At 43.3% G+C, this 26,837-nt stretch overlaps 1 protein-coding gene across 2 annotated transcripts in view; it reads right to left on the bottom strand.

The window, feature by feature from the left end:
- The window catches only part of DNAH6 (dynein axonemal heavy chain 6), a 289,159-nt gene that overhangs the window by 71,798 nt on the left and 190,524 nt on the right, over positions 1-26,837 (bottom strand). For both annotated transcript variants that reach the window (XM_004005864.5, XM_042246026.1), the window contains exons 55-61: positions 25,524-25,727; positions 23,075-23,200; positions 18,775-18,939; positions 13,871-13,938; positions 12,513-12,693; positions 10,877-11,056; positions 6,129-6,362 (exon numbers count right to left, since the gene is read on the bottom strand). In XM_004005864.5, the coding sequence (XP_004005913.3) occupies positions 6,129-6,362; positions 10,877-11,056; positions 12,513-12,693; positions 13,871-13,938; positions 18,775-18,939; positions 23,075-23,200; positions 25,524-25,727 (1,158 nt within the window). The remainder of the gene's footprint in view (positions 1-6,128; positions 6,363-10,876; positions 11,057-12,512; positions 12,694-13,870; positions 13,939-18,774; positions 18,940-23,074; positions 23,201-25,523; positions 25,728-26,837) is intronic.

Here is a 26,837-nt window from a genome sequence, read left to right as displayed (position 1 = left end):
ATGAATATTTGCCTGAGGCTTTTATCAGTTCTGTTCAGTTCATTTCAGTCGTTCAGTCATGTCCAATTCTTTGTGACCCCATGGACTGCAGCATGCCAGGCTTCCCTGACCATCACCAATTCCCAGAGCTTGCTCAAACTCACATCCATTGAGTCTGTGATGCCATCCAACCATCCCAACCTCTCTCGACCCCTTCTCCTCCTGCCTTCAATCTTTTCCAGCATCAGGGTCTTTTCTAATGAGTCAGTTCTTCCCATCAAGTGGCCAAAGTACTGGAGCTTCAGCTTCAGCATCAGTCCTTCCAATGAATATTCAGGACTGATTTCTTTTACAGTTGACTGATTTGATCTCCTTGCAGTCCAAGGAACTCTCAAGAGTCTTCTCCAAAACGGTTCAAAAGCATCAGTTATTCAGCACTCAGTTTCTTTATGGTCCAACTCTCACATCCATACATGACTACTGGAAAAACTATAGCTTTGACTAGATGGATCTTTGTTGGTAAAGTGGTGTCTCTGCTTTTTAATATGCTGTCTAGGTTGGTCATAGCTTTTCTTCCAAGAAGCAAGTGTCTTAATTTCATGGCTGAAGTCACCATCTGCAGTGATTTTGGAGCCCAAGAAAATAAAGTCTGTCACTGTTTCCATTGTTTCCCCATCTATTTGCCATGAAGTAATGGGACAAATACCTTTGAAAAGAAGAGAAGCGAAAAGCAAAGGAGAAGAGGAAAGATATAAGCATCTGGATGCAGGGTTCCAAAGAATAGCAGGGAGAGATAAGAAAGCCTTCCTCAGTGATCAGTGCAGAGAAATAGAGGAAAACAGTAGAATGGCAAAGAGTAGAGATCTCTTCAAGAAAATTAGAGATACCAAGGGAATATTTCATGCAAAGATGGACTCAATAAAGGACAGAAATGGTATGGACCTAACAGAAGCAGAAGACATTAAGAAGAGGTGGCAAGAATACACAGAAGAATTGTACAAAAAAGATCTTTATGACCCAGATAATCACGATGGTGTGATCACTCACCTAGAGCCAGACATCCTGGACCGTGAAGTCAAGTAGGCCCTAGGAAGCACCACTACGAACAAAGCTAGTGGAGATGATAGAATTCCAGTGGAGCTTTTTCAAATCCTAAAAGATGATGCTGTGTAAGTGCTGCAGTCAATATGCCAGCAAATTTGGAAAACTCAGCAGTGGCCACAGGACTGGAAAAGGTCAGTTTTCATTCCAATACCAAAGAAAGGCAATGCCAAGAATGCTCAAACTACTGCACAACTGCACTCATCTCACATGCTAGTAAAGTAATGCTCAAAATTCTCCAAGACAGGCTTCAGCAATATGTAAATCGTGAACTTCCAGATGTTCAAGCTGGTTTTAGAAAAGGCAGAGGAACAAGAGATCAAATTGCCAACATCTGCTGGATCATTGAAAAAGCAAGAGAGTTCCAGAAAACATCTATTTCTGCTTTATTGACTATGCTAAAAGCCTTTGACTGTGTAGATCACAATAAACTGTGGAAAATTCTGAAAGAGATGGGAATAGCAGACCACCTAACCTGCCTCTTGAGAAACCTGTATGCAGGTCAGGAAGCAACAGTTAGAACTGGACATGGAACAACAGACTGGTTCCAAATAGGAAAAGGAGTACATCAAGGCTGTATATTGTCACTCTGCTTATTTAACTTCTATGCAGAGCACATCATGAGAAACTCTGGGCTGGAAGAAGCACAAGCTGGAATCAAGATTGCCAGGAGAAATATCAAAAACCTCAGATATGCAGATAACACCATCCTTAATGGCAGAAAGCAAAGAACTAAAGAGCCTCTTGGTGAAGGTGCAAGAGGTGAGTGAAAAGTTAGCTTAAAGCTCAACATTCAGAAAACTAAGATCATGGCATCTGGTCCCATCATTTCACGGCAAATAAATGGGGAACCAGCGGAAACAATGGCTGAGTTTATTTTTTTGGGCTCCAAAATCACTGCAGATGGTGATTGCAGCCATGAAATTAAACCACACTTACTCCTTGGAAGGAAAGTTATGACCAACATAGACAACATATTAAAAAGCGGAGACATTACTTTGTTAACAAAGGTCCATCTAGTTAAGGCTATGATTTTTCCAGTAGTCATGTATGGATGTGAGAGTTGGACTGTAAAGAAAGCTGAATGCTGAAGAGTTGATGCTTTTGAACGTGGTGTTGAAGAAGACTCTTGAGAATCCCTTTGACTGTAAGGAAATCCAACCAGTCCATCATAAAGGAGATCAGTCCTGGGTGTTCATTGGAAGGACTGATGTTGAAGCTGAAACTCCAGTACTTTGGCCACCTGATGCAAAGAGCTGACTCATTTGAAAAGACCCTGATGCTGGAAAAGATTGAGGGCAGGAGGAGAAGGGGTTGATAGAGGATGAGATGGTTAGATGGCATCACCAACTCAATGGACATGAGTTTGAGTAAACTCCAGGAATTGGTGATGGACAGGGAGGCCTGGCACGTTGCAGTTAATGGGGTTGCAGAGTTGGGCACTACTGAGCAACTGAACTGAATGGGGCTGGATGCCATGATCTTTGTTTTTTGAATGCTGAGTTTTAAGCCAGCTTTTTCACTCTCTTTCACTTTCATCAAGAGGCTCTTTAGTTCCTCTTTGCTTTCTGCCATAAAGGTGGTGTCATCTGCATATATGAGGTTATGATATTTCTCCCGGAAATCTTGATTCCAGCTTGTGCTTCATCCAGCCTGGCATTTCTCATGATGTACTCTGCATATAAGTTAAAAAAGGAGGGTGACAATATACAGCCTTGACGTACTCCTTTCTTGATTTGGAACCAGTCTGTTGTTCCATGCCTAGTTCTACCTGTTGCTTCTTGACGTGCATACAGATTTCTCAGGAGGCAGGTAAGGAGGTTTTATATTACATTTATAGCTTTGTATGCATGCTAAGTGGCTTGGTCATGTCCAGCTCTTTGCGACCCTATGGACTACAGCCTGCCAAGCTCCTCTGTACATGGGGTTCTCCAGACAAGAATACTGGCATGGGCTGCCATTTCCTTCTCCAGGGGATCTTCCTGACTCAGGGATCAAACCCACATCTCCTGCATTGGCAGGTGGGATCTTTACCACTGTGCCACTTGGGAAGCCGTAAAATAGCTTATTGAGATACAATACACATACCACAGAATTCATCCATTTAAAGCATACAATCCAGTAGATTTTAATAAATTCGCAGCTTTTGTAACCATAGTCAATTTTAGAATATTATAGAATATTTCATCTCCACACACACACACACACACACACACACACTAACCATGATGTGTTTAGCAACTTCCCTCCCACCTGCCCATGCCCTCTAGCCCTAAACAGCTAAAACTAGTTCTTTGAAAATTTAGTGCTTGGGAACTAAACTTTGAAAGCTTTCTATCTCTATAGATTTGCCTGGTCTGAATATTGCTGTTCATTTGCTAAGTCATGTTTGACTCTTTGCAACCCCATGGACTGCAGCATGCCAGGCTTCTTGTCCTTCACTAACTCCCGGAGTATGCTCAAATTCATGTCCATTGAGTCATTGATGCCATCTAACCTCTGCCATCCTATTCTCCTTTTTGGCTTCAGTCTTTCCCAGCATCAGGGTCTTTTCCAAATGAGTCAGCTCTTTGCATCACGTGGCCAAAGTATTGGAGCCTCAGCTTCAGTATCAGTTCTTCCAATGAATATTCAGGGTTGATTTCCTTTAGGATTGACTGGTTTCATCTCTTTGCTGTCCAAGGGACTCTCGAGAGTCTTCTCCAACACTACAGCTTGAAAGCATCGATTTGTCAGTGCTCAGTCTTCTTTATGGTCCAACTCTCACATCGGAACATGACTACCGGAAAAACTATAGCTTTGACTATATGGACCTTTAGTCTAACAAAACATGGTCCACTGGAAATGGGAATGGCAAACCACCCCAGTATTTCTGCCTTGAGAACCCCATGAACAGTAGGAAAAGGCAAGAAAACAGTGTTAGGAAAGGATTAATAGAATATGTATGTATGCAGGGTGAGTAAGGGTCAGGGAAGCAGGACTGTTGGGTGGAGAGGTCTTGCCTGGGCTTGACTCAGAGTGCTGGGTCAAACAAAAGCATGAAGTTCAATGTCCCAGCGATACATTGAGGCTCAAATACTGGCAAACTCGTGCAGGTGTCAGAACCATAGGAGCCAAGGGCAGGGCTTGAGATGGACAGAACAAAGCCAAGAGTTTAGAGTTGGGCTGGATGGTAGGCAAGGGTCGGGTGGCTGTGCTTCTGTTCTGTGAGTGACCAGGTCTGTGGTGTGTGGGTGGGTTAGGCCAGTTAGAGGGACTGGAGCAAATTGGACAAACATTATGTTATTACAGAAGGCAACAAGCAAGTTCTATTCTTCCCCATGTTTTATAATGAAAGATGTGTCTAGGCAAGAGAGGATCACGACTTCACAAACACTAGGGTCAGATCTGTGAATGACTACTTTTATTGGATTTTAACTCTCCCATTTGTAAATGGTCAACTTTTCAAAACATGTTCCCATCGAAACCAAGCAGGACCCTTGGGTCTCATAGGCCCAAAACCTTTAGGCTTCATTCAGCCTCCATAACCTTCCATGAGTTCCAATAAGCAGGTTCAGTTCAGTTCAGTTCATTTCAGTCACTCAGTCATGTCCAGCTCTTTGCGACCCCATGGACTGCAGCATGCCAGGGTCCCCTGTCCATCACCAACTCCTGGAGCTTGGTCAAACTCGTCCATTGAGTCTGTGATGCCATCCAATCATCTCATCTCCTTCTCCTCCTGCCTTTAGGAGGAGATCTTTCCCAACATCAGGGTCTTTTCTAATGAATCAGTTCTTTGCATCGGGTGGTTAAAGTATTGAAGCTTCAGCCTCAGCATCAGTCCTTCCAATGAATATTCAGGACTGATTTTCTTTAGGATGGACTGGTTGGATCTCCTTGCTGTCCAAGGGACTCTCAAGAGTCTTCTCCAACACCACAGTTCAAAAGCATCAGTTCTTTGGTGCTCAGCTTTCTTTATGGTCCAACTCTCACATCCATATGTGACTTTGGAAAAACCATAGCTTTGACTAGATGGACCTTTGTCAGCAAGAAGCAGGTTCAATCAGTTGCTAATAAGGGAAGGGAGGGGATGTCCAGACAAGGGGGAAACAGTCAAGAAACAATAGTGCAGCCTTGGGGCAAAGCCTGGTTCCCCTTCAAGGGATATACATAGCAGTATTTTTGAGGTGTTTTGCAGATACTGAAACTCCCACCAGGTGGGAGAAGTTAAATGTTAACGATGGTAGGCTGCCCACAAGCATGGAGACACCGGAAGGGTTGGAACCAGAGGCTGATGATGCTGACTCCCACTCACCTCACCACCAACCATTCAGAAGAATGTCCACAAGCTGATCACACCCTCTTTGAACCATTACTCTAAAACTCCTCACTATCCCCTCTGGTTTGGGACACACAGTGTTAGTTCACTGTGGCCCCCTCTGTCTGGAAACCAATAAAGTTATTTTTTTCTACTTCACCCCAAAACTCTGTCTCCAAGATTTAACTTGGTGTCAGGGTGGAGAGGCTGGATTTGGCTTCACCATATGCTAGCTCACTGGTTACTTCCAACATCCCTTTTCTATAGGTGAGGACACTGCTGCATAAAGAGGTCAAATTTTATAGTCACTGCTGCTGCTGCTGCTAAGTCGCTTCAGTCGTGTCTGACTCTGTGCGGCTCCATAGACGGCAGCCTACCAGGCTCTGCCATCCCTGGGAATCTCCAGGCAAGAACGCTGGAGTGGGTTGTCATTTCCTTCTCCAATACATGAAAGTGAAAAGTGAAAGTGAAGTTGCTCAGTCGTGTCCGACTCTTTGCGACCCCATGGACTGCAGAGGACCCCATGGGCTCCTCTGCCCATGGGATTTTCTAGGCAAGAGTACTGGAGTGGGGTGCCATTGTCACTATGCAGCTACTAAAGACAAGACTAAGTTATAGCCTGGGTCCCAGACTCCCAGTGGGCTACACCGCTGACGGTAAAACCTTCAGTTACCAGAGTCACTGTGGAGCATTGCTGGGTGCTTATGAGCTCTATCTAATAACATTCACTGTCTAAACTTGAAACAGGTACCTTCTCGAGGCCTGCAGAACCCCGGAGAAAGAAATTCCATTCAGCTTCAGTTAATCTTCCTTGCTGACGCATGATCTCAACACAGAGCATAAAGCTGTAGATCAGTTTATGTTGTTCAAAAAGTCCTCTTGACACATTGACATAAGCAGTTAGGAGAGTCTGTTCCAGCAGTATTTCCATGCGCTGCTGTAGATCATCTGTCCTGACAGACGTCTCAATTGTTGTGTTGAACAACTGTGAAAGAGAACTCTATCAGTGTCTCTGATTTAATTCAATTTTGTGAAGGAAAAAAAATCCTTGCTTTTTACCCAGACTCTCCCAAATTCAGTGACTAAATGTGTAGCAGCACAGGAGGTGAATAGAGTACAATGATTAAGTCCGGGATTCATCCCCGATTGACACATTTATACGCAGTGTTCTGTGCATTCCTTTTTCTCTCCCCTTTTTTCAGAAATGGACCAATGCCAAATTCTTGACTATTCTGTACGGATCATCCTGATGCGGGACAGAAAATGGAAAATGAAGGTCAGCTGGCAGAACCAGTTTCTCATATCCTCAAATCACAGTTGATAATCACTTTGGATGAGAGGTCTAAGTGAAACAGGAGAGAAGGGGGCAGGGCACAACCTTTAAAACAATGACATAGCCTGAGGACACAACATAAACTGATTAGAATCAAATAGGTTCAAGATGGTGGATTAGTTGACTTCCCCTAGACCTTGAGCCTCATTGTAATATATCAGCAAGCTAAATGATACACCCACAGGTGCCAAGAAAATTCCAAGTGAAAGTCACTCAGTTGTGTCTGACTCTGAATTCTCCAGGCCACAATACTGGAGTGGGCAGCCTTTCCCTTTCCAGGGGATCTTCTCAACCCAGGGATTAAACCCAGGTCTCCCGCATTGCAGGCAGATTCTTTACCAGCTTAGCCACAAGGGAAGCCCGAGAAGACTGGAGTGAATAGCCTACCCCTTCTGTACTGCAGGTGGATTCTTTCCCAACTGAGCTATCAGGGAAGCTGACAATTTCAAGGTTGACCATAAATGTCAAAATGTGGGCAGTGGCCCAGTTCCTAGAAATCCACCCCCTTCCCCATAATAGCTGGAATACTCCTCCCACTCATGAAATTACCCACACCTACAAAAAGTGACATCCCCATACCCTGGGGCCCGTCTGGTCTTTTGAGATGGTTCACACTGTGTCTGTGGAGTATGTTTCTTTCTAAAAACATTCATTTCTTACCTATCACCTTGTCTATCACTGAATTCTTTCTGTGATAAGACATCAAAAACGTGAGCTTCATTAAGCACCGAGACCAGGCTTGATCTCAGTTAAAAGACCGCAAGTTCAAGTCCCATTCTGGGTTGCATGGTTTCATAGCAGGGCAGGATGTCAGGGTCATGCCCTCTTCTTGGCATTTCCACAAGGTAATTCTTACTGTGTAGGAAGAATGTACAAGACTTTTCTTTGAAATTTAAGAGAAATCAATTTTAAAGGGGGCTTTCTGGGTGGCTCAGTGGTAAAGGATCTGCTTGCCAATGTAGGAGATACAAGAGACATGTGTTTGATACCTGGGTCAGGAAGATCCCCTGGAGAAGGAAATGGCAACGCACTCCAGTATTCTTGCCTGGGAAATTCCACAGACAGAGAAGCCTGGCAGGCTGCAGTCTATGGGGTCGCAAGGAGTTGGACACAACTGAGCATACACTCTCAATTTTAAAGACTTCCACCTTGCTTCCTGCGTAGAAATTCTGGGAACAGGTCTACTTCCCAAAAGATTCCCTACACACATTACAAGAATATCAGGAAGGCAGCAGAGATGCTGGCATTGAGGATTCATGTGAGGACAGAAGCAGCCCCACCCATTTCCTGCCACTTCCAAGTAGCACAAGGGGATGGGGGAGAGAAGATCCAAAAATTTCCAAGGGTCTCAGGCTGTGTGATAAAGCTGAGCAGAGCCTGAACTGATGGGCTTGCCTGGAAGTCACGGGCAAGGGCATCTTGCAGTGGTGACTGGGGAGGGCTGTTCTTGTGGCTTCAGCCTTGAGGATCCACAGCACAAAGGGCAACGATGTGAGGTGAGGTCAGAATGCCCAATCTTTTGGTCACCTTTAGAGGGGTCAAGATGCATTGCTCGTGGGGAGATCAGGTAGCTCAAAGGTGACTAGTTGCTGAAACCAGCTGAGGACCAAGGCAGATCGGGGTCAAGAAGCGTGCTTCACTTGCCCCTAAAAATGCTGCACAGCCCTTGTGCAGGCCTTGCTGTATCCACTTCTCCTGCCAACAGGATGGAGTACAAGAGCTGACTCTCAGGCTCCTCACCAAAAGACAAACCTCCGTTCCCTAGAATTAAAAGCCCAGAGCGCTCTACTCAATACCCTGTCATGACTTACATGGGAAAAGAATCTAGAGAAGACTTGAGAGTCCCTTGGACTGCAAAGAGACCAAACCAGTCAATCCTAAAGGAAATCAACCCTGGATATTCATTAGAAGGACTGATGCTGAAGCTGAAGCTCCAATACTTTGGCCACCTGATGTGAAGAGCTAACTCAATAGAGAAGATCCTGATGCTGGAAAAGATGAGGGCAAGAGGAGAAGAGAGTGACAGAGGATGAGATGGTTGGATGGCATCACTGACTCAATGGACATGAGTTTGAGCAAACTCTGTGAGACAGTGAAGGACAGGGAAGCCTGATGTTCTGCAGTCCATGGTGTTGCAAAGAGTTGGACATGACTTAAAGACGGAACAAACAAAACAAAAATATGTGTATGTTTAACTGACTTATTTTGGTAAACACCTGAAACTAACAATACTGTAAATCAGCTCTACTTCAATAAAAGTTTTTTTTTTTTTTTTTTAAGAGCTTCAAGGAGGCATACCCTTATTCTAGAGAACTGGCAGAGTTTGGTCAACAAAGAATAATGGAATTGCTACTTTAACACATTCAGAAGAAAAGAGGATTGGGTGTTCTTTAACAAATTGACAAGAGGCAGAGTTTAAAGCCCAGGGAAGAGGTGGTAAGTTTGGGGCTCAAATAAAACATAGTGAATCCTGACACACCCCGAATGATTTCAGTGTGAAATGGATTTACGGATGGTCTGGTAGAGGATGTCTTGGCTAGGGCTGTCACCTGCAGTTGTGTTTTGGGTTCTAGTTTCCCTTCCAAACTGCAAAATTCCAGTGTTTTGATGATTCATCCTACAATTTTTTTTTTCTGTCAGTCCAACATATTTTCAGAGCATCTTCATTTTTATTGCTTGAAGGAGATTTTAAAATCTGAAAAGCATGGAAACTCCCCGGTGGTCCAGTGGTTAGGACTCAGTGCTTTCACTGCTAAGAGCTTGGGTTTAATCCCTGGTCGGAAAACTAAGATCCCTCAAGCTGTGAGGCATGGTAAAATGAAAAAACAAAAACCCTGAAAAGCATGAACTGCAAAACACCCAGGATGGGAAAAGCATTATCAGAGTCTTTTAGGTGGAATGAAAGGATTTACTTCTCCTTACCTTGCCTGGTCTACTCTGTGTGTGTGTGTGTGTGTGTGTGTGTGTGTGTGTGTGTGTGTGTGTGCGTGTGTATGTCTGTGCTCAATCATCTCCAACTTTTTGTGGCCCTGTGGACTGTAGCCTGCCAGGCTTCTCTGTCCATGGGATTTCCCAGGCAAGAATACTGGAGTGGGTAGCCATTCCCTTCTCCAGGGGATCTTCCTGACCCAGGGATCGAGCCTGTGTCTCTTGAGTCTCGTCCCTTGGCAGGTGGACTCTTTACCAGTGTTACCTGGGAAGCTTGGTTTAATGTCCACCAAGTAAAGGGGGAGATGGCAACCCCTTGTGAGAACAGCAGCCCTGCCATTAGGAACAAGAGAAAATGGCTTGTAAAGCCTGCTACAACAGTTGCACATCTTGTTGGAAGAGAGCCCAGGTGTGTCTATACAACATGCCTCGTATTTCTCTCAGTTCATTACCATTCTCTTCTCGCTACCATTCTCTCCTGCAGCTCCTACTGCTGCCGGCCCCCTGACCATACCAGGAGGACTAAACAAGACATCTAGAGGAAAAAGCGAGCTTGGTCCAGTGTATAAAAATTGTCTGAGTATTTCAACATCTTTTTTAAAATTAATTTTTATTGGAGTATAGTTTCTTTACAATGCTGTGTTAGTTTCTTACTGTAGAGCAAAGTGAATCAGTCACAAGCATTCATATATCCCTTGTTTTTTGGATTTCCTTCCCACTCAGGTCACCACAGAACATGGAACAGAGCTCCCTGTGCTTTACAATAGGTTCTCATTAATTATCTATTTTATACATAGTATCAATCACATAGGGCTTCTATGTATGTCTATCTCAATCTCCCAGTTTATCCCACCCTTCCCTTGCCCACTTGGTAGCCATACTGTGTCTTTTTTTGGGGGGGGGGCCACACCTTGCAGCCTGAGGGGCCTTAGTTCCCTGACCAGGGATTGAACCCATGTCCCTTGCGTTGGGAGTGCAGAGTCTTAACCACTGGACCACCAGGGAAGCCCTCACTTATTTTTATTGAGGGTCAGAAATAGCCTCTTTGCTCCTGAAGTGGAAGTGAAAATCACTTCAGTCATGTCTGACTCTTTGTGACCCTATGGACTATAGCCCACCAGGCACCTTAGTCCATGGGATTCTCCAGGCAAGAATACTGGAGTGGGTTGCCATGCTCTTCTCCATTTTGCTCATGAGACACTGATACATTTCTTTAACAACAACAACCACACACTTACCTGTTTAAAATATTTTAGTGAGTACTGATACATGGGATCTATTTCTGAGAGGCTTGCAATGACAAAGTACATAACAGAGCCTTGAGTGGCCACAGGACGATACTTCTCACGAGCGATGTTTATCATCTGTTCAGTAGACTCGGCTTCCTTCAGTCTGACTTTAATGGCACCGGAAGTGATCTGAATAAACATAAGAAAACAAGTCCTTGAGGATGCGCTTCCAAAGAACGGTGGGATTTAGAGAACATATCCAGTTAGGTCTAGGAAAGAAAGTAGATGACGAATTCATGATTATAATAAGGAGGCTCCCCAGACACATGACTCAGTCTCAGGACTCAGTGACCTCCTTCTAACCGAGCTGAGCTCCTTTCCAGGCAGAGTTAGGGATGGGCAGAAGAAAATAGGCAACACAGGAGACTGAGGGAGAAGCGCAGCAGAATTTCTCTGAGCCTGGAACCTGGGTGCCTTCTGAAATGGAAACACTAACACCCAATTGCTCCCTGGCTTCATCATGAGCAGTCCTCAAGAGATCCAGGGTTCCTGTAAAGAAAGGAGGTAGGAGGGGAGAAAGGATATCCATGAAACTGCTCATGAGAGGGGGTGGAGAGAGCCCGGAAGGCAGTGGTACCACATCCCACTCTGGAATAACAAGGGAATCTAATGTTCTCTCTCTTTTCCTGGTACTCCAAGTGTACCTACAGGGAAACCTGGGGGTGGAAGCTGTTGTTTGAGAAGGATTATTGGCTCAGTGTTAAAGAATCTGCCTGCCAGTGCAGGAGATGCTGGTTCAGTCCCTGGTTCAGTCCCTGGGTTGGGAAGATCCCCTGGAGGAGGAAATGGCAATTCACTCCAGTATTCTTGCCTGGGGCTTCGGACAGAGGAGCCTGGTGGCCTGCGGTCCAAGGGGTCGCAAAGAGTCGGACACAACTTAGTGACCCAACAGTAACAGTGTAATCCTAAGTAAGCTAGAGATGTTGTCAAGGTCTCTCGCTGCTCTCTTGGTTTTCTGTCTTACGGTTTTGTGGCTCTGGGGAGCCTTCTGGCCAGTGGGGTTTTCAAGATTCCCCTCTCTGTCTCCTTCAGTCTCTCTGCCTTTCCCTACTGCTGTCTGTCAGTTCTGTTCACCACTCTCTCATCTTCTTTAGGTGTGGACATCCCTAGGTTGGGAAATCCTCTGTCTTGAAGTCACAGGGTCTAGGGCAGGGACCATGAGCAATCACTATGGAACTGCTGACCTATGAACTATAGGCAGGAAGTGGCAGGAAGTGCAGCCCGGGAGCAATCAATCCTGACTCTACTCTTTTTTTAAAAACAGAAAAATTTTAAATTTATTTTTTAATTGGAAGAAAATTGCTTTACAGTGTTGTGTTGGTTTCTACTGTACAACAGTGATGTCTCTACTCTATAGGAAGGATGTCTTCAAGGCAACGCCTTGCAAACAGAAACCAGTTTACAGATACAGATGATAGGATACTGGCGAGAAGTCCCCACTTGTGAAACTAGAGAAAGCCCATGCACAGCAATGAAGACCCACAAGTTAAAAATAAAATAAAAAGACTGGCAGGACCCTTAAAGGGTGCAGTTCTGTCTTTTGAAGTAAGACACTGTTTATAAATAATAAAAATATTTGACTTGCCTTTGAATCCTGGAGTGTGTCAATGAGTTCTTCATTGTCCAGAATATTTCCCTCAGATGTGAAGAGCATTTTCAGGATTTTCTCTTCAATAGCTTTCAGTTGGTTTTTATCAGTGTTGATCCTCACAATGAGTTTGATCCTTTGCTCTTCCAACTCAGGCTTCTCGAGTCGCACAACATCGCTGGTGCCAAAGTGAATCCCTAAGTTAGGTCTTTCTCAGGGCTCTAGGGTTCTATTTTTCTCTCCGAATTTCTCATTGTTTGTATCCTGAATACTACTTGCCTGAATATTAATGCTACCAGCCAAATCCTAGTGCATAGGCCCCTCTTCTGCTGGGTGTCCCCAGGGACTAGCTGCATTACATATACAGTTTAATTCTTTCTCTTAGCTCTCAGAGGCCTGCACCTGACCACAGTTCCCATGGCTTTTGCTCATCTTAGGAAAATCTGCTCAGTGCTTCATTTCTCTAATCATTCAATTTCTGTTTCTAACGGCTGCTTGTCCCAAGCTGAAAATGGTGCCTGGAACGTTCTTTTCCTACTAACAGGGGAGACTCATGAAATCCCACCACCTCTCTGAAACAAATCTTGGTTGCATCTAAAAAAGGGGCTTTATTCATGATGAGAAAGCACAGGATGCTGGCCCCAGATAGCTAAGGTGCATATCAAGGGAATGATTTCAGGCAGCCCAGATTCTTGCATCTTCCCACACATAGAAAAGCACTTAGATTCCTTAACTTGACTTAATCCAGTTTTCTTTGGTAGTGGTGGTTTAGTCGCTTAGGCGTGTCCGACTCTTGCAACCCATAAACTGTAGCCCGCCAGGCTCCTCTGTCCATGGGTTTCTCCAGGCAAGAATACTGGAGTGGATTGCCATTTCCTTCTCCAGGGAATCTTCCCGATCCAAGAATCGAACCTGGGTCTCCTACATTGCCAGCATATTCTTTACCAACTAAGCTATGAGGGAAGCCCTTTTAGAGGGAAGTTTTCTTTAATTAACAGCAATCTTTGGTTACTTTGTTGCAAAAACTCTTGAATACCCTGGCTCCCCTCCTTGCATCTTCAGAGCAGTCCCTCAGAATAATCTGAGCCCTGTCTCCCAGGCTCGAAGCCCTCAGAATGTCCACCAAATAACACATAAATCTCAAAAGAAAAAGAAAAGAATAAAGGGGCTATACCTCTAGCTTCTCTAGTCTAAACACGCAAACTGATGTCTCCCCTCACTTGCCCTTTCATCATTTACCCCCATCTCTCTATTTGAAAGCTAATCTTTTTCTTTAAGTCAAAATTTCTAAACAAAATGTTAGGAAATCTTTGCTCTCCCCGCCACTCCCTCCCCACCTGCCCTTTGTTTTTTACCTTAACAACTGATCCTCCAGACCTGATTTGGTTACAGTGAAATTGATGATGGTAACTTTGATGCACACCTAGAAGGAACAGAGAGTAACTGGTTCAGACTAATAATATATGGACGGCTTTCTTTATTAGAACAGAGCTCATTACTGCTCAGCTGGATGTATTCCAGGTCTAACGGTGAACACACTTGCTACCCATACAAGGCAAGCAATACAATCCTAGTCTCATTAAGTTCTCTCTTTTTTAAAAAAACTATTTAATTATATTATTTGGTTGCACTGGGTTTTAGTTGCAGCACGTGAGATCTTTTATCTCCATTGCAGCATGTAGAATCTTTAGCTGCAGCATAATTGTGGCATGTGGGATATAGTTCCCTGACAAGGGATCGAACCCAGGCTCCCTGCATTGGGAGTGTGGAGTCTTAGATATTGGACCACCAGGGAGGTCTCATGTCTCACAAAATTATAAGGCAATTTTCTCTACCGCTGTGAGTGACAACTTGCTCCTCAAATGCCACCATTAGAGAATTGTATTTTACGGAAAGGTGAGCCAGTGAAAGGTTAGAAAGAAGCAGACTCAAATTCTAGCTGTACCTGTCAGTGTATATGTGATGTAGAACAAGCCAGTCCATTCTGAGCTTCAGGTCCTGATCCTTAAAAATTAGGAAAATAGGGGACTTCCCTGGTGGTTCAGTGGCTAAAGATTAGTGCTTCCAATGAAGGGGGTACAACTTCAACCCCTGGTCAGGGAACTAAAATCTCACATGTCATGTGATGCAGCCAAAAAGTTTTTTTTTTTAAAAAGAGAAAAATTGGGAAACTAGGAAGCAAGAATGCATAGGGTATTTGTGAGGCTAAATGGGCTAATAAAAATCACTTATAGTGATTTTCACATTGTTTACCTTTGTTAAAAAGAAGCTATATGACTTTCACATAGTTTGCCTGTGTTAAGAAGAAACTGTTGATACTAGAGTTTTATATACTTTGTCTCATCATACTATTTTTATGAAAAATTGTTGCTATAATATTCTGACATCACTTGGATATGGAAACTTGCTCACTTGTGTCTGACTCTCTGCGACTCCATGGACTGTAGCCAGCCAGGCTCCTCTGTCCATGAAATTCTCCAGGCAAGAATACTGGAGTGGGTTGCCATTTCCTTCTCCAGGGTATCTTCCTGACCTAGGGATTGAACCTGGATCTCCTGTATTGCAGTCACGCTTTACCATCTGAGCCACCAGGGAATAAGTCAACAGCAAAAATCATACATGTAGTGTTTAAATGTCATTTACTTTATAAACATTCTTACACAATTTTAAACATTTTTGTTGACACATAGTTGATTTAAACTGTGTTAGTTTCTGCTGTACAGCAAAGTGATTCAGTTTTATACATATACATATATGTAAACATTCACTCTCCTTTTTATATTCTTTCCCATTTTATGGATTGCCACAGGATATCGAATATAGTTCCAGGTTCTATTCAGGAGGACCTTGTTTTTTACCCACACATACTATTCTTATTTAATCTTCACAGACAAATCTCGGAAGTAAGCTTTATCTCCACTTTAGCTGACTGACTCGATGATCCAAGAAGTGGAATAATCTACCTGCAGTCACAGAGCGCGGACTGGGGAGGTGTGTGATATTCTCCCGAAAGTTAAACAAGTGAGAAACTGAAGGCTGTGAATCAGCACGTGAGTAGTGCTTAGTCACTCAGTTGTGTCCGATCCTCTGCTGCCTCATGGACTGCAGCCCACCAGGCTCCTCTGTCCATGGGGATTCTCCAGGCAAGAATACTGGAGTGGGTTACTCTGCCCTCCTCCAGGGGATCTTCCCAACCCAGGGATTGAACCCAGGTCTCCCACGTTGCAGGCAGATTCTTTACCATCTGAGCCACCAGGGAAGCCCAAGAATACTGGAGTGGGTAGCCTATCCCTTCTCCAGGGGATCTTCCTAACTTGGGAATTGAACCAGGGTCTCCTGCATTGCAGGTGGATTCTTTACCAACTGAGCTTTCTTAAATCTAAAATGGCTCTTGGGAAGTGAGCTCTGGCAGCGGCTACATATTTAAACCCATCGAGGCTGACAAGTAAACCCTGACCTAGGCTTTTAAGAGCATTTCCCTCATTTTATGCAAGAAAGGTGTTAATTTCATTCAGCCTGAATACATCCAGGGAAGAGAGGCAGCTATGAGGTTTCAGTAATTAAAACGAAATGATACTATTTGGAATAGTATTTTCCAAGATGACTTTTAGTGGGAGTTTTAGAGGAGTGAATTTGAGGAAAATTCTCTTCTCTCACTCCTTGGACACCACTAGAGAAGGGGTATCCTGCAGAGTTAGTGGCTGTGCCTGGAGCAGAGGCAGCCCCAGGCTATGAGGGGCTGGAGGAGGGAAGTGGGGATGGGTAGGTGGGTAGGTCCAGCCATCCCTCAGAGCTCCCTGTGGGGAGGGAGAGAGGAATCCCAGCTGTCTTCTTTTCTGTTACAACTGCCTCCAGCTCTGCAGCACAAGAGGAGGGAATCGTCTGGATCTTACTGCGGTTCAGAGACTTGTGGATGGATGTGGGGCTCACATAGCTCCCTTCAACAGTGTGAGAGCATGAGGAAGGGGACAAGAAGCCCCTCCTCCAGAGCTCTAAGTACAGACTCCAGACATTAGAATCATGACCCTCTAATGTCATCGGTCACCAGAGTTCTCAAGCAGGCCATCTTCTCATTTGAGGCTGTCTGCCGGGCACACACAGACATTGACAGATTCCCCCCAACCCCTGGAGGCTCTCTTAGGCTCTGAGTCATTTCTCAGCCACAATAAGAGGGGACGAATGGCCTTGGTTCGGAGGAGAGAGAAAAATGATTCAGTTCAGTTGAGTTCAGTCTCTCAGTCATTTCGGACTCTTTGCGACCCCATGGACTGCAGCACACCAGGCCTCCCTGTCTATCACCAACTCCCGGAGTTTACTCAAACTCATGTCCATTGAGTCGGTGATGCCATCCAACCATCTCATCCTCTGTCGATCCCTTCTCCTCCTGCCTTCAATATTTCCCAGCATCAGGATCTTTTCAAATGAGTCAGCTCTTTACATCAGGTGGCCAAAGTATTGGTGTTTTAGCTTCAGCATCAGTCCTTCCAATGAACACCCAGGGCTGATCTCCTTTAGGATGGACTGGTTGGGTCTCCTTGCAGTCCAAGGGACTCTCCAAGAGTCTTCTCCAACACCACACTTCAAAAGCATCAATTATTAGGCCCTCAGCTTTCTTTATAGTTCAACTCTCACATCCATACAAGACTACTGGAAAAATCATAGCCTTGACTAGACAGACCTTTGTTGGCAAAATAATGTCTCTGCTTTTAAATATACTCTTTAGGTTGGTCGTAACCTTCCTTCCAAGGAGCAAGGATCTTTTAATTTCACGGCTGCAGTCACCATCTGCAGTGATTTTGGAGCCCCAAAAAATAAAGTGTGTCACTCTTTCCATTGCTTCCCCATCTATCTGCCATGCAGTGATGGGACCAGATGCCATGTTCTTAGTTTTCTGAATGTTGAGCTTTAAGCCAACTTTTTCATTCTCCTCTTTTACTTTCATCAAGAGGCTCTTTAGTTCTTCTTCACTTTCTGTCATAAGGGTGGTGTCATCTGCATATCTGAGGTTATTGATATTTCTCCCGGCAATCTTGATTCCAGCTTGTGCTTCTTCCAGCCCAGCATTTCTCATGAGGTACTCTGCATATAAGTCAAATAAGCAGGGTGACAATATACAGTCTTGATGTACTCCTTTTCCTATTTGGAACCAGTTTGTTTTTCCATGTCCAATCCTAACTGTTGCTTCCTGACCTGCATACAGCTGTCTCAGGTGGCAGGTGAGGTGGTCTGCTATTCCCATCTCTTTCAGAATTTTCCAGTTTGTTGTGATCCACACAGTTAAAGGCTTTGGCATAGTCAATAAAGCAGAAGTAGATGTTTGTCTGGAGCTCTCTTGCTTTTTCAATGATCCAACAGGTGTTGGCAATTTGATCTCTTGTTCCTCTGCCTTTTCTAAATCCAGCTTGAACATCTGGAAGTTCATAGTTCATATACTGTTGAAGCCTGGCTTGGAGAATTTTGAGCATTACTTTGCTAGCATGTGAGATGAGTGCAATGATATGGTTGTTTGAGCATTCTTTGGCATTGCCTTTCTTTAGGGTTGGAATGAAACTGACCTTTTCCAGTCCTGTGGCCAGTGCTGAGTTTTCCAAAATTGCTGACATACTGAGTGCAGCACTTTCACAGCATCATCTTTCAGGATCTGAAATAGCTCAACTGGAATTTCATCACCTCCACTAGCTTTGTTCGTAGTGATGCTTCCTAAGGCCCATTTGACTTCGTATTCCAGAATGTTTGGCTCTAGGTGAGTGAGCACACCATTGTGATTATCTGGGTTGTGAAGATTTGTTTGGTATAGTTCTTCTGTGTATTCTTGCCACCTCTTGTTAATATCTTGTGCCTCTGTTAGGTCCATACCATTTCTGTTCTTTATTGTGCCCGTCTTTGCACGAAATGTTCCTTTGGTATCTCTAATTTTCTTGAAGAATGATTAGATGATTAGAATTCATTAGAATGAGATGATTCATTAGAATGAGATGATTCATTAGAATGATTGGAGAGCAGAAAAGGAGCACAGGGAAGTGAGACAGGGTGGGGACTGGGGACCCAGAGGCGGGAGGGAGTTGAGTCCCAATCAGAAGGTGAGCAGAAGGGTGACTGGAATGAGTCAGGACTCTGAAGAGAAGAGAGTGGAAGATGGTGGGAGGAGGGAGTGACAGAGGGGAAGAGGGGTTAGGAGGAGCCATTCCTTTCAGCAAGGGGAGACCCATCACACCAGCAAAACCCTCTCAGGCTGGGGGTTCCAGGCCTGCAGCTGTACCTCAGGCAGGTAGTGGGGGTTTGGCAGTTTGGTCGTCATGTAGAACCTGAAGTTTTTATCATAATCAATGTCTGAGTCTCCAAGGCGAATCAGCAGTCGTCCACCACTGATGAAAGTCTGTTTCAACAGGATGGGTTCCAGAGCTGGATCCAGGGTTTCTCTCAGCTTAAATGTTAAAACAATAAAAAAATATATTTTCAAAAGGCATTAAATGCATGGCAGCAACTTTTTCAAATTTCTGTTCCAACTTTACTCTGAACAGGCAAATTTTCAGTGGTCATATTATGGATATTTCTTAAACTCCTCTCACTCCCTCTAACAGTATACATTTTCCAGAGTTTGTTTCCTTGATACTCTAGAGATAAGAAATAGGAAGGTTATATATTTATTTAGGCTAAATTTATACACAATTCATCCCCAGGAGAAAGCAGCTAAGATAGAAGAATCCATAGGGTGGTCCTTGAACAGGTCCCAGACAAAGGAAACTCTGTTCTCCTTCATGGTTTTTCTAGGTCAGGAGCAGGCAAACTCCATCCTGCAGGCTGAATCTGGCCCAATGGGGCCTGTTTTGGTATAGTTTTTGAGCTAAGAATGATTCTTATCTTTTTAAAGGGTTGTAAAACAAATAAACAAAACCCCCAAAGTAAACAAAACAAAGAAGAGTATTTGTTCAGAGAATATGTATAGACAGACCATGCATAATAAGTTGCTTTAGTGATGTCTGACTCTGTGTGACCCTATGCACCACAGCCCACCAGGCTCCTCTGTCCAAGGGATTCTCCAGGCAAGAATACAGTATGTGACCTGAAAAACCCAAAATATCTGGCTCTTCACAGAAAGTTTGTAGATCTCTACTCTACATGATAGTAATTTGTACCCCCCTCAAAGCAAATCTGATTGTTGGTAAGAACATGGACATGTAGGCATTGCCAACAATCTCCATGATGAACATCTTTATATCAGCTTGTATGTGATGGGGGCTTGGGAGCTGCCAAAATTTGATGTAATTTATAGCTAACAAGACCTGGACTTCTCTGGTGGCTCAGGTGGTAGAGAATTTGCCTGCAATGTGGGAGACTTGGGTTTAATCCCTGGATCAGGGAGATTCCCTGGAGAAGGGAATGACAACCCACTCCAGTATTCTTGCCTGGGAAATCCCATGGACAGAGGAGGCTTGGGGGCTACAGTCCATGGGGTCACAAAGAATTGGACATGACTTAGAGGCTAAACAACAACAATAGCTAACAAATCTATTGTAAATCGCGATGTGGTACCTGAACATGCAATTTCTTAAAATAAAGGTTTAGGAGATAAAAGTTTCCCTTATTACCCACAATACAATTTTGTGCTTTTTACTATTTTTATTTTTAAAAAAATACTTATTTTTGGCTGCACTGGGTCTTAACTGTAGCACATACAATCTTCTTTTTTTAGTTGCAGCATATGGGATCTAGTTCCCCAATCATGGATCGAACCCAGGTCCCCTACACTGGGAGCACAGAGTCTTAGCCACTGGACCACCAGGGAAGTCCCCAGTTTTGTGCTTTTAAAAGTCTATTCTATGACATGTCCCTCATGGAGGAAGTAGATGAAGCTCCACTTGAGGATTAGTTGGCTATCTGTTCAACATTCTGTTTCCATTCCCTCTGGTAATTTTTCAGGTATTTCCTTAATTTTGTTAACATTTACAAATCTGTACGACAAGGGAAGATAAGATTTATTTCTACTAAGTGTGACACTGTGATACTTTTGGCACTAAAGCAGAGCTAGTTTTTCTTTTCTACTTTCATGTTGGCTTAATGGACTGAAGTAGTGATTCTTGTAAGGTGTGTGTAACCAACATTACCTTCGTGGCCTGAAGTATTTGGCTATCAAGCAGATTTTTAGTGGACTGGGTCTTTTCACTGAAGTGTTCTGAAGTATTAATATACACGTTGATATTTAAAAGAAAAACAGTCATTAAAGCTGGGCTTCCTTGGTGACTCAGTGGTAAAGGATCCACATGCAGTGCAGGAGACTCAGGTTCAATCCCTGGGTCAGGAAGATCCCCTTGAGAAGGAAATGGCAACCCGCTCCAGTATTCTTGCCTGGGAAATCCCATGGACAGAGGAGACTGTGGGGGGCTACAGTCCAAGGGGTCACAAAACAGGACTGAGCGATTAAACAAGAACAACGACAACTTGTTAAAGTGACTTTCATCTTCTGGAATCTGCTTTTCAAACCTCCCATCCCCTGTAGTGATCAACTGCATGAGCCAAGCCTCTAGAAATTAGTATGTTAAACTAAACCAGCTTAATGGAAATAAATACCCATAGGACTTGTTTTCCAAAGAAAAATATTTTTTAGAGTAGCACATTTATAAGCCTACCTAGGAATGATGGAAAGCCATTTGAAAAGTAACTCAGAGCAAGTTTTGTGAATGTAGTGCTTAACTCACATTCCAGCTTTAAAAGTCGTAATAAGTGCAGATGAATTAAAAATACATAAAAATCTAAATTATTTCATTAAAAGATAGTGATTGAGATTGGTTAACTCTATTTCACACCAATGGGTGGAGGCAAAGTTTGAAAATATCACCCCACAAATGTAGAAAGCAGTTAGGTGTATAGTCTGAGTGACACTAACTCACAGAAAGCAAGAGAGACTCCCTGCCAAAGATTTTTGGAGATCTCCCCCTCTCCCGTAACTTCAGGGTTTAAATGGGGGCCTGGGACCCATTACAGAACCTTGCCCATTTTGGTCAAGGTCACAGCCACACATGGAGGATTCTTGTGCTCTATGGAGCTCAGACTGGGAGCCTGGTAACTTGCTGTGGATTTTCTATACAATCAAGGCTTCTCAAATGGTTTACTTCACATTTCTGTGCCTCGGATTCCTCATTGGTAAAATGGAATAATAGTAGTAACCACCTTGTAAGGTGCAGTGTGGATCAAAGAGTTCATACACATAAAACACCACCACCAGAGTCCGGTGTATAGGAAGCATTCAGTGAGTGATGCGTGTGTGCTAAGTTGCTTCAGTCGTGTTCGACTCTTTGCAACCCCAAGGACTGTAGCCTGTGAGGCTCCTCTGTCCACGGAATTCTTCAGGCAGGAATACTGGAGTGGGTTGCCATGCTCTCCTCCAGGGGATCAAACCCACATCTCTTGCATGTCCTGCATTGCAGATGGATTCTTTATTGCTGAGCCACTGGGGAAGCCATCAGTGAGTGGTACCTGTTTCTAATATTAGCTGCACCAGGCCAGGGTTGCAGCTAAGCTGCCCCAGGTCCTTGGTCTGTTCTGAGCTTCTCGCCATTCTGCAGCTGCAGAGATCCTGCTAGACACAGTTACACCGAGACTAAGCTCACAGTGTTCATTTACTCATTCTTCTCTTATACAACTAGTATGGGAAATTAAGGAAATAAACTACAACTGTTACCCAGTTTCTTTTGTGTCCAAGGCTGCTGTACATGCTGTCCTCTTTGCCTGGAAAGCCTATCTTTCTGAGTGCTCATGGTGAACTCTTCATACAGGTCACAGCTTAAATGTTACTACTGGTAACCATGACGGTAGTCAGCTCTCCCCACCCTACCTCCTTATTAGCTATGTCAGCACTGGGTTTATCTCTTCGAAGTCCCTACCACAAGTTCTCTTCGTCTCCTCTGTCTCATTTTTTCTCTCTTTTCTCTGTTTATTGTCTGTCCCCAACTAGATAGTCAACTTATTAAGGGCAAGAACCATCTTTGTATTATTTGTCATTGATTCTCAAACAATGTGTGTTGAACGAATGAACAGGTTAAAAAACCTCCACTCTTGGAGTGATTTGATTCTGAAGAAATAAAGCACAAAGATTTAAAAAATTATACTTTTTTTTTAAAAAGTGAAAGTTTATACCATACCACTCAACTGAATTCTAACTTTATGTCTAAGTGGAAAATAATATTTATACTTATTGGGGTGCCTTACTGGCTTCACATCAGTGGTTCAAGGAGACATGCCCTGAGGAGGTTGTTGCTTTGAATTTCTGGGGCTGCTAATGATCAAGAGTCACACGAGGCCTGAGAATCAGCAGTGTCAGAAGACAGTGACCATCCCACTTCACACCAAAGCAGTGTCTTCCAAAAATTGGTTCAGTGACAGACCATTCCCCATATGAGAGTGTGTTGTTTAAGGAGCAAAGCAATTGGTTTGACCATTTATAAAAGGGAGCTGACTGGTGTCTTTGTCATAATGTAGCCATTGCCTGTACAGGATTTCAGATATGGTCTGAAGGTTGGAAACTAATACAAGGAAAAAAAAAAAAAAGTGAAAAAGCAAACCTCTTCCAGTAAGACAGGTAAACCAAGTCGGATCGAATTTTCAAGTGTGCGTAAGAAATTACTATCTGTGAGCTTAATGATCTTTAAACCATTTTTGCTTTCTTTGTTTCTTATCCAGCGGTTTGCCTGTATGAGAAAGCACAGAGTAGGACATTTCAGTCTGTAAAAATGTGAAAGTTTTTAAAGTTTAGAAACTATGTTCAATCTAGAAACAAGTTTGAAAGATTCTACAGAGCAAAGGAAATATTTTGTTTAATGTTTTCATTCATTAAACGAAATGAAAAGACAACCCTCAGAATGGGAGAAAATATTTGCAGATGAAGCAACCAACTAGGAATTAAACTTCAAAATATATAAACAGCTCATGCAGCTCAATATCAAGGAAAAAACCAAACAACCCAATCAAAATATGGGTGGAAGATATAGCATTTCTCCAAAGAAGACATACAGATAGATAAAAATACACATGAAAAGATTCTCAATATTGCTAATTATTAAAGAAATGTGAATCAAAACTACAATGAGGTATCACTTCATACACTTCAGAATGGCTATCATCAAAAAAATCTACAAACAATAAATGTTGGAGGTGTAGATAAAAGGGAACCCTCCTACACTGGTAGTGGGAATGTAAGCTGGTGCAGCCACTATGGAGAACAGTAAGGAGATTTCTTAAAAAACTAAAAATAGAGTTGTCATATGATCCAGCAATCCCACTCCTGGGCATATATCTGGAGAAAACAATAATTCGAAAATATATCAATGTATGAATCCCACTGTTCTTGGCAGCACTATTTACAATCACCAAGACATGGAAGCAAACTAAATTTCCATCACAGAGGAATGAAAAAAAGATGTGGTACACCTATACAATGGAATATTATTCAGCCCAAAAAAGAAAAAAATAATGATATTTGCAGCAACATGGATAAATATAGAGATTGCCATACTGAGTGAAGTAAGTCAGAGACAAACATCATATGATACCATTTATATGTGGAATCTAAAACAAAACGGTACTAATGAACTTATTTAGAAAACAGAAATAGAATTACAGATTTAGAAAGCAAACATGGTTACCAGAAAGTAAGTGAAAGTGAAAATGAAGTTGCTCAGTCGTGTCTGACTCTTTGCGACCCCATGGACTGTAGCCTGCCAGGCTCCTTCATCCATGGGATTTTCCAGGCAAGAATACTGGAGTGGATTCCTATTTACTTTTCCAAGAGAGTAAGTAGGGGAGGGATACATCAGAAGATTGGGATTGACATATACATACTACTGTATATAAAATAGATCACTAATAAGGACCTACTGTATAGCATAGGGAACTCTACTCAGTACTCTGCAATGGCCTATATGGGAAAAGAATCTTAAAAAGAGTGAATATATAACAGATTCCCACTTGAAACTAATACAACATTGGAAGTCAATTATACTCTGATTTAAAAAGAATGTAAAATAAAAGAAAAATCACTCCCCTTGCAAATAAAAACACTTTTAAATTCTAACGTTTGGGATTCTTTTTTGTTGTTGTTCAAACTTGGGACAAATAAAGATTGATTTATTTATTTATTTTACCATCTAGGTTAAAAAAAACGTTTACACAAGGTGTTCAAGATCCATCTATGAAAATAAAGCTCATACAAGGTGTTCAAGGTTGTCTCCCTTGCTTTCAAATTGACTCCATTTTCTAAACCCCATTTAGAACATGATGAAATGGTTAGATAGCACCACTGACTCAATGGACATGAATCTGAGCAAGCTCTGGGAGATAGTGAAGGACAGGGGAAGCTTGGTGTGCTGCAGTTCATTGGATTGCAAAGAGTCAGACACGATTTAGCGATGAAACAACAGCCATTTAGAACAACTGATCCAAGGACTTAGGAGTCAGATAATGGAATTCAGTAAATTCCAGGAAAGCTGGCCCCAAATTCATCACGTGAAAGTGAAAATGTTAGTTGCTCAGTCATGTCTGACTCCTTGCAACCCCAAGGACTGTAGCCCACCAGGCTCCTCTGTCCATGGAATTCTCCAGGCAAGAATACTGGAGTGGATAACCATTCCCTTCCTGACCCAGGGATTGAACACGGGTCTCTTGCATTGCAGGAAGATACTTTACCACTAGCACCAAATTCATCATACTGACTTCGTTCTGACTCCTCTGACAAGGACTATACAGGAATGAATTTCTGCTCCCATAGAAAACAGAAAACAAATGGTCAACTCTCTAAATAAAACCAACTAAAATCAAGTGTGCAGAGCACTTGGACTCTTCCCTTTTTACTTTCTCCATAAAATGAGGGATGTGAACTAGAAGACATCTTGGTGGCCTTGTAGGTTTACGTCCAAGATCTTACAAGTACACTGAAGCCTACTTTTAGAATTTGTAATAGAATGATATTAAGCAGAGTTAATAAGCTGCTCTTCATCTGAAGAACTGGTTACACACCTGATCTTGGGGATCAATCATCAAAGGCCACCGTCTGCCTTGAGTAACCAGAATGCCATTTTCCGTTGATGTCAAGTCCCGGGGCAGCCCGTCTGTGTTCCACTGCCGTATTTCATAGGGATCGCCGAGAGTGTTAATGAGACTGAAGTCGGGGTTGATTGGGATCTCCAGAGACTGACAGTCCTGGATCCAATTCTCTATAAGCTGTAGAAGGAGAAAAGCTTACTTGTATATGAGTCAGGAACACTTAGTAAATGAGGGTCCACAAAACAAGTCCTACCAGGCTCCACAGGCATCCTGGAATCAGAGCCCAGGACATAAGAAGTGGACAAAGAATTAGGAGATCCGGGGGCTAGAACTACACCATTAGCTAGGTGTGGCTTTGGGCACATCATACGTGCTGTTGGGACCCCAGGTTTCTCAAGTATAAAACACAGGGGGTGTCATGGTAGTCTTCACTCTGGGGAGAGTCTGAGACCACGTGGAGAAGTTGGGGGTTCCCACAATGACCTTGGGTGATCCTGAGAATTAGCAGATGAGGCAGAGGCTATTAGCATTCACCTCCGTCAATGAGTGGTGCAGACACGCACAACAGGGACCTGTCTCCCGCAACAGCACTCCTGGCCCCCTTGCTTGATTAGAATCAATTGACCCTTGAGCTCCTGGAGAGTCTCTATGAGTCTCACACCAACTAGGTTTTAGAACTCAAGGTCAGGGCAAAACATGTTTTGAAAGGCATTTCATAAAAGTGTTTTGCAAATATCTCCAAATAATCCCTGCTCTTTCCCATTGCTGAGCCTGTGTAGCAGCCTCAGCAATTCAGAACACTTCATCCTGGCTGAATTTGGTGCCACTTCTGATCCTAGGGGTGGGAGACTCCCTGTCTCTTTTTCTTCTCCCAGGTTGTTGTGTTGTGTAAGCAAAGCTGTGAGTAACTTTCTAAGACAGGAGAGGAAAAGAAGGACTGTGTTAGGGAAAGCCTAAGGGTACAGGGGAGTCCCTTGGACTGCAAGGAGATCAAACTAGTCAATTCGAAAGGAAATCAATTCTGAATATTCAATAAAAGGACTGATGCTGAAGCTGAAGCTCAGAAAGATTGCTGGGAAAGACTGAAGGCAGGAGGAGAAGGGGGTGACAGAGGATGAGATGGTTGGATGGCATCACCAACTCCATGGACATGAGTTTGAGCAAACTCTGGGAGATGGTGAGGGACAAGGAAGCCTGGTGTGCTGCAGTTCAGGGGGTAGCAAAGTGTCAGACATGACTTAGTGACTGAAGAACAATAGGGGAGGTGGTGGGTAGTGGAATGTAGAC

The sequence above is a fragment of the Ovis aries genome, chromosome 3, assembly GCF_016772045.2.
Source record: "Ovis aries strain OAR_USU_Benz2616 breed Rambouillet chromosome 3, ARS-UI_Ramb_v3.0, whole genome shotgun sequence".
Lineage (NCBI taxonomy): Eukaryota > Metazoa > Chordata > Mammalia > Artiodactyla > Bovidae > Ovis > Ovis aries.
Note: the sequence above shows the minus strand (reverse complement) of the source record. Positions and strands in the feature narration are given on the sequence as shown.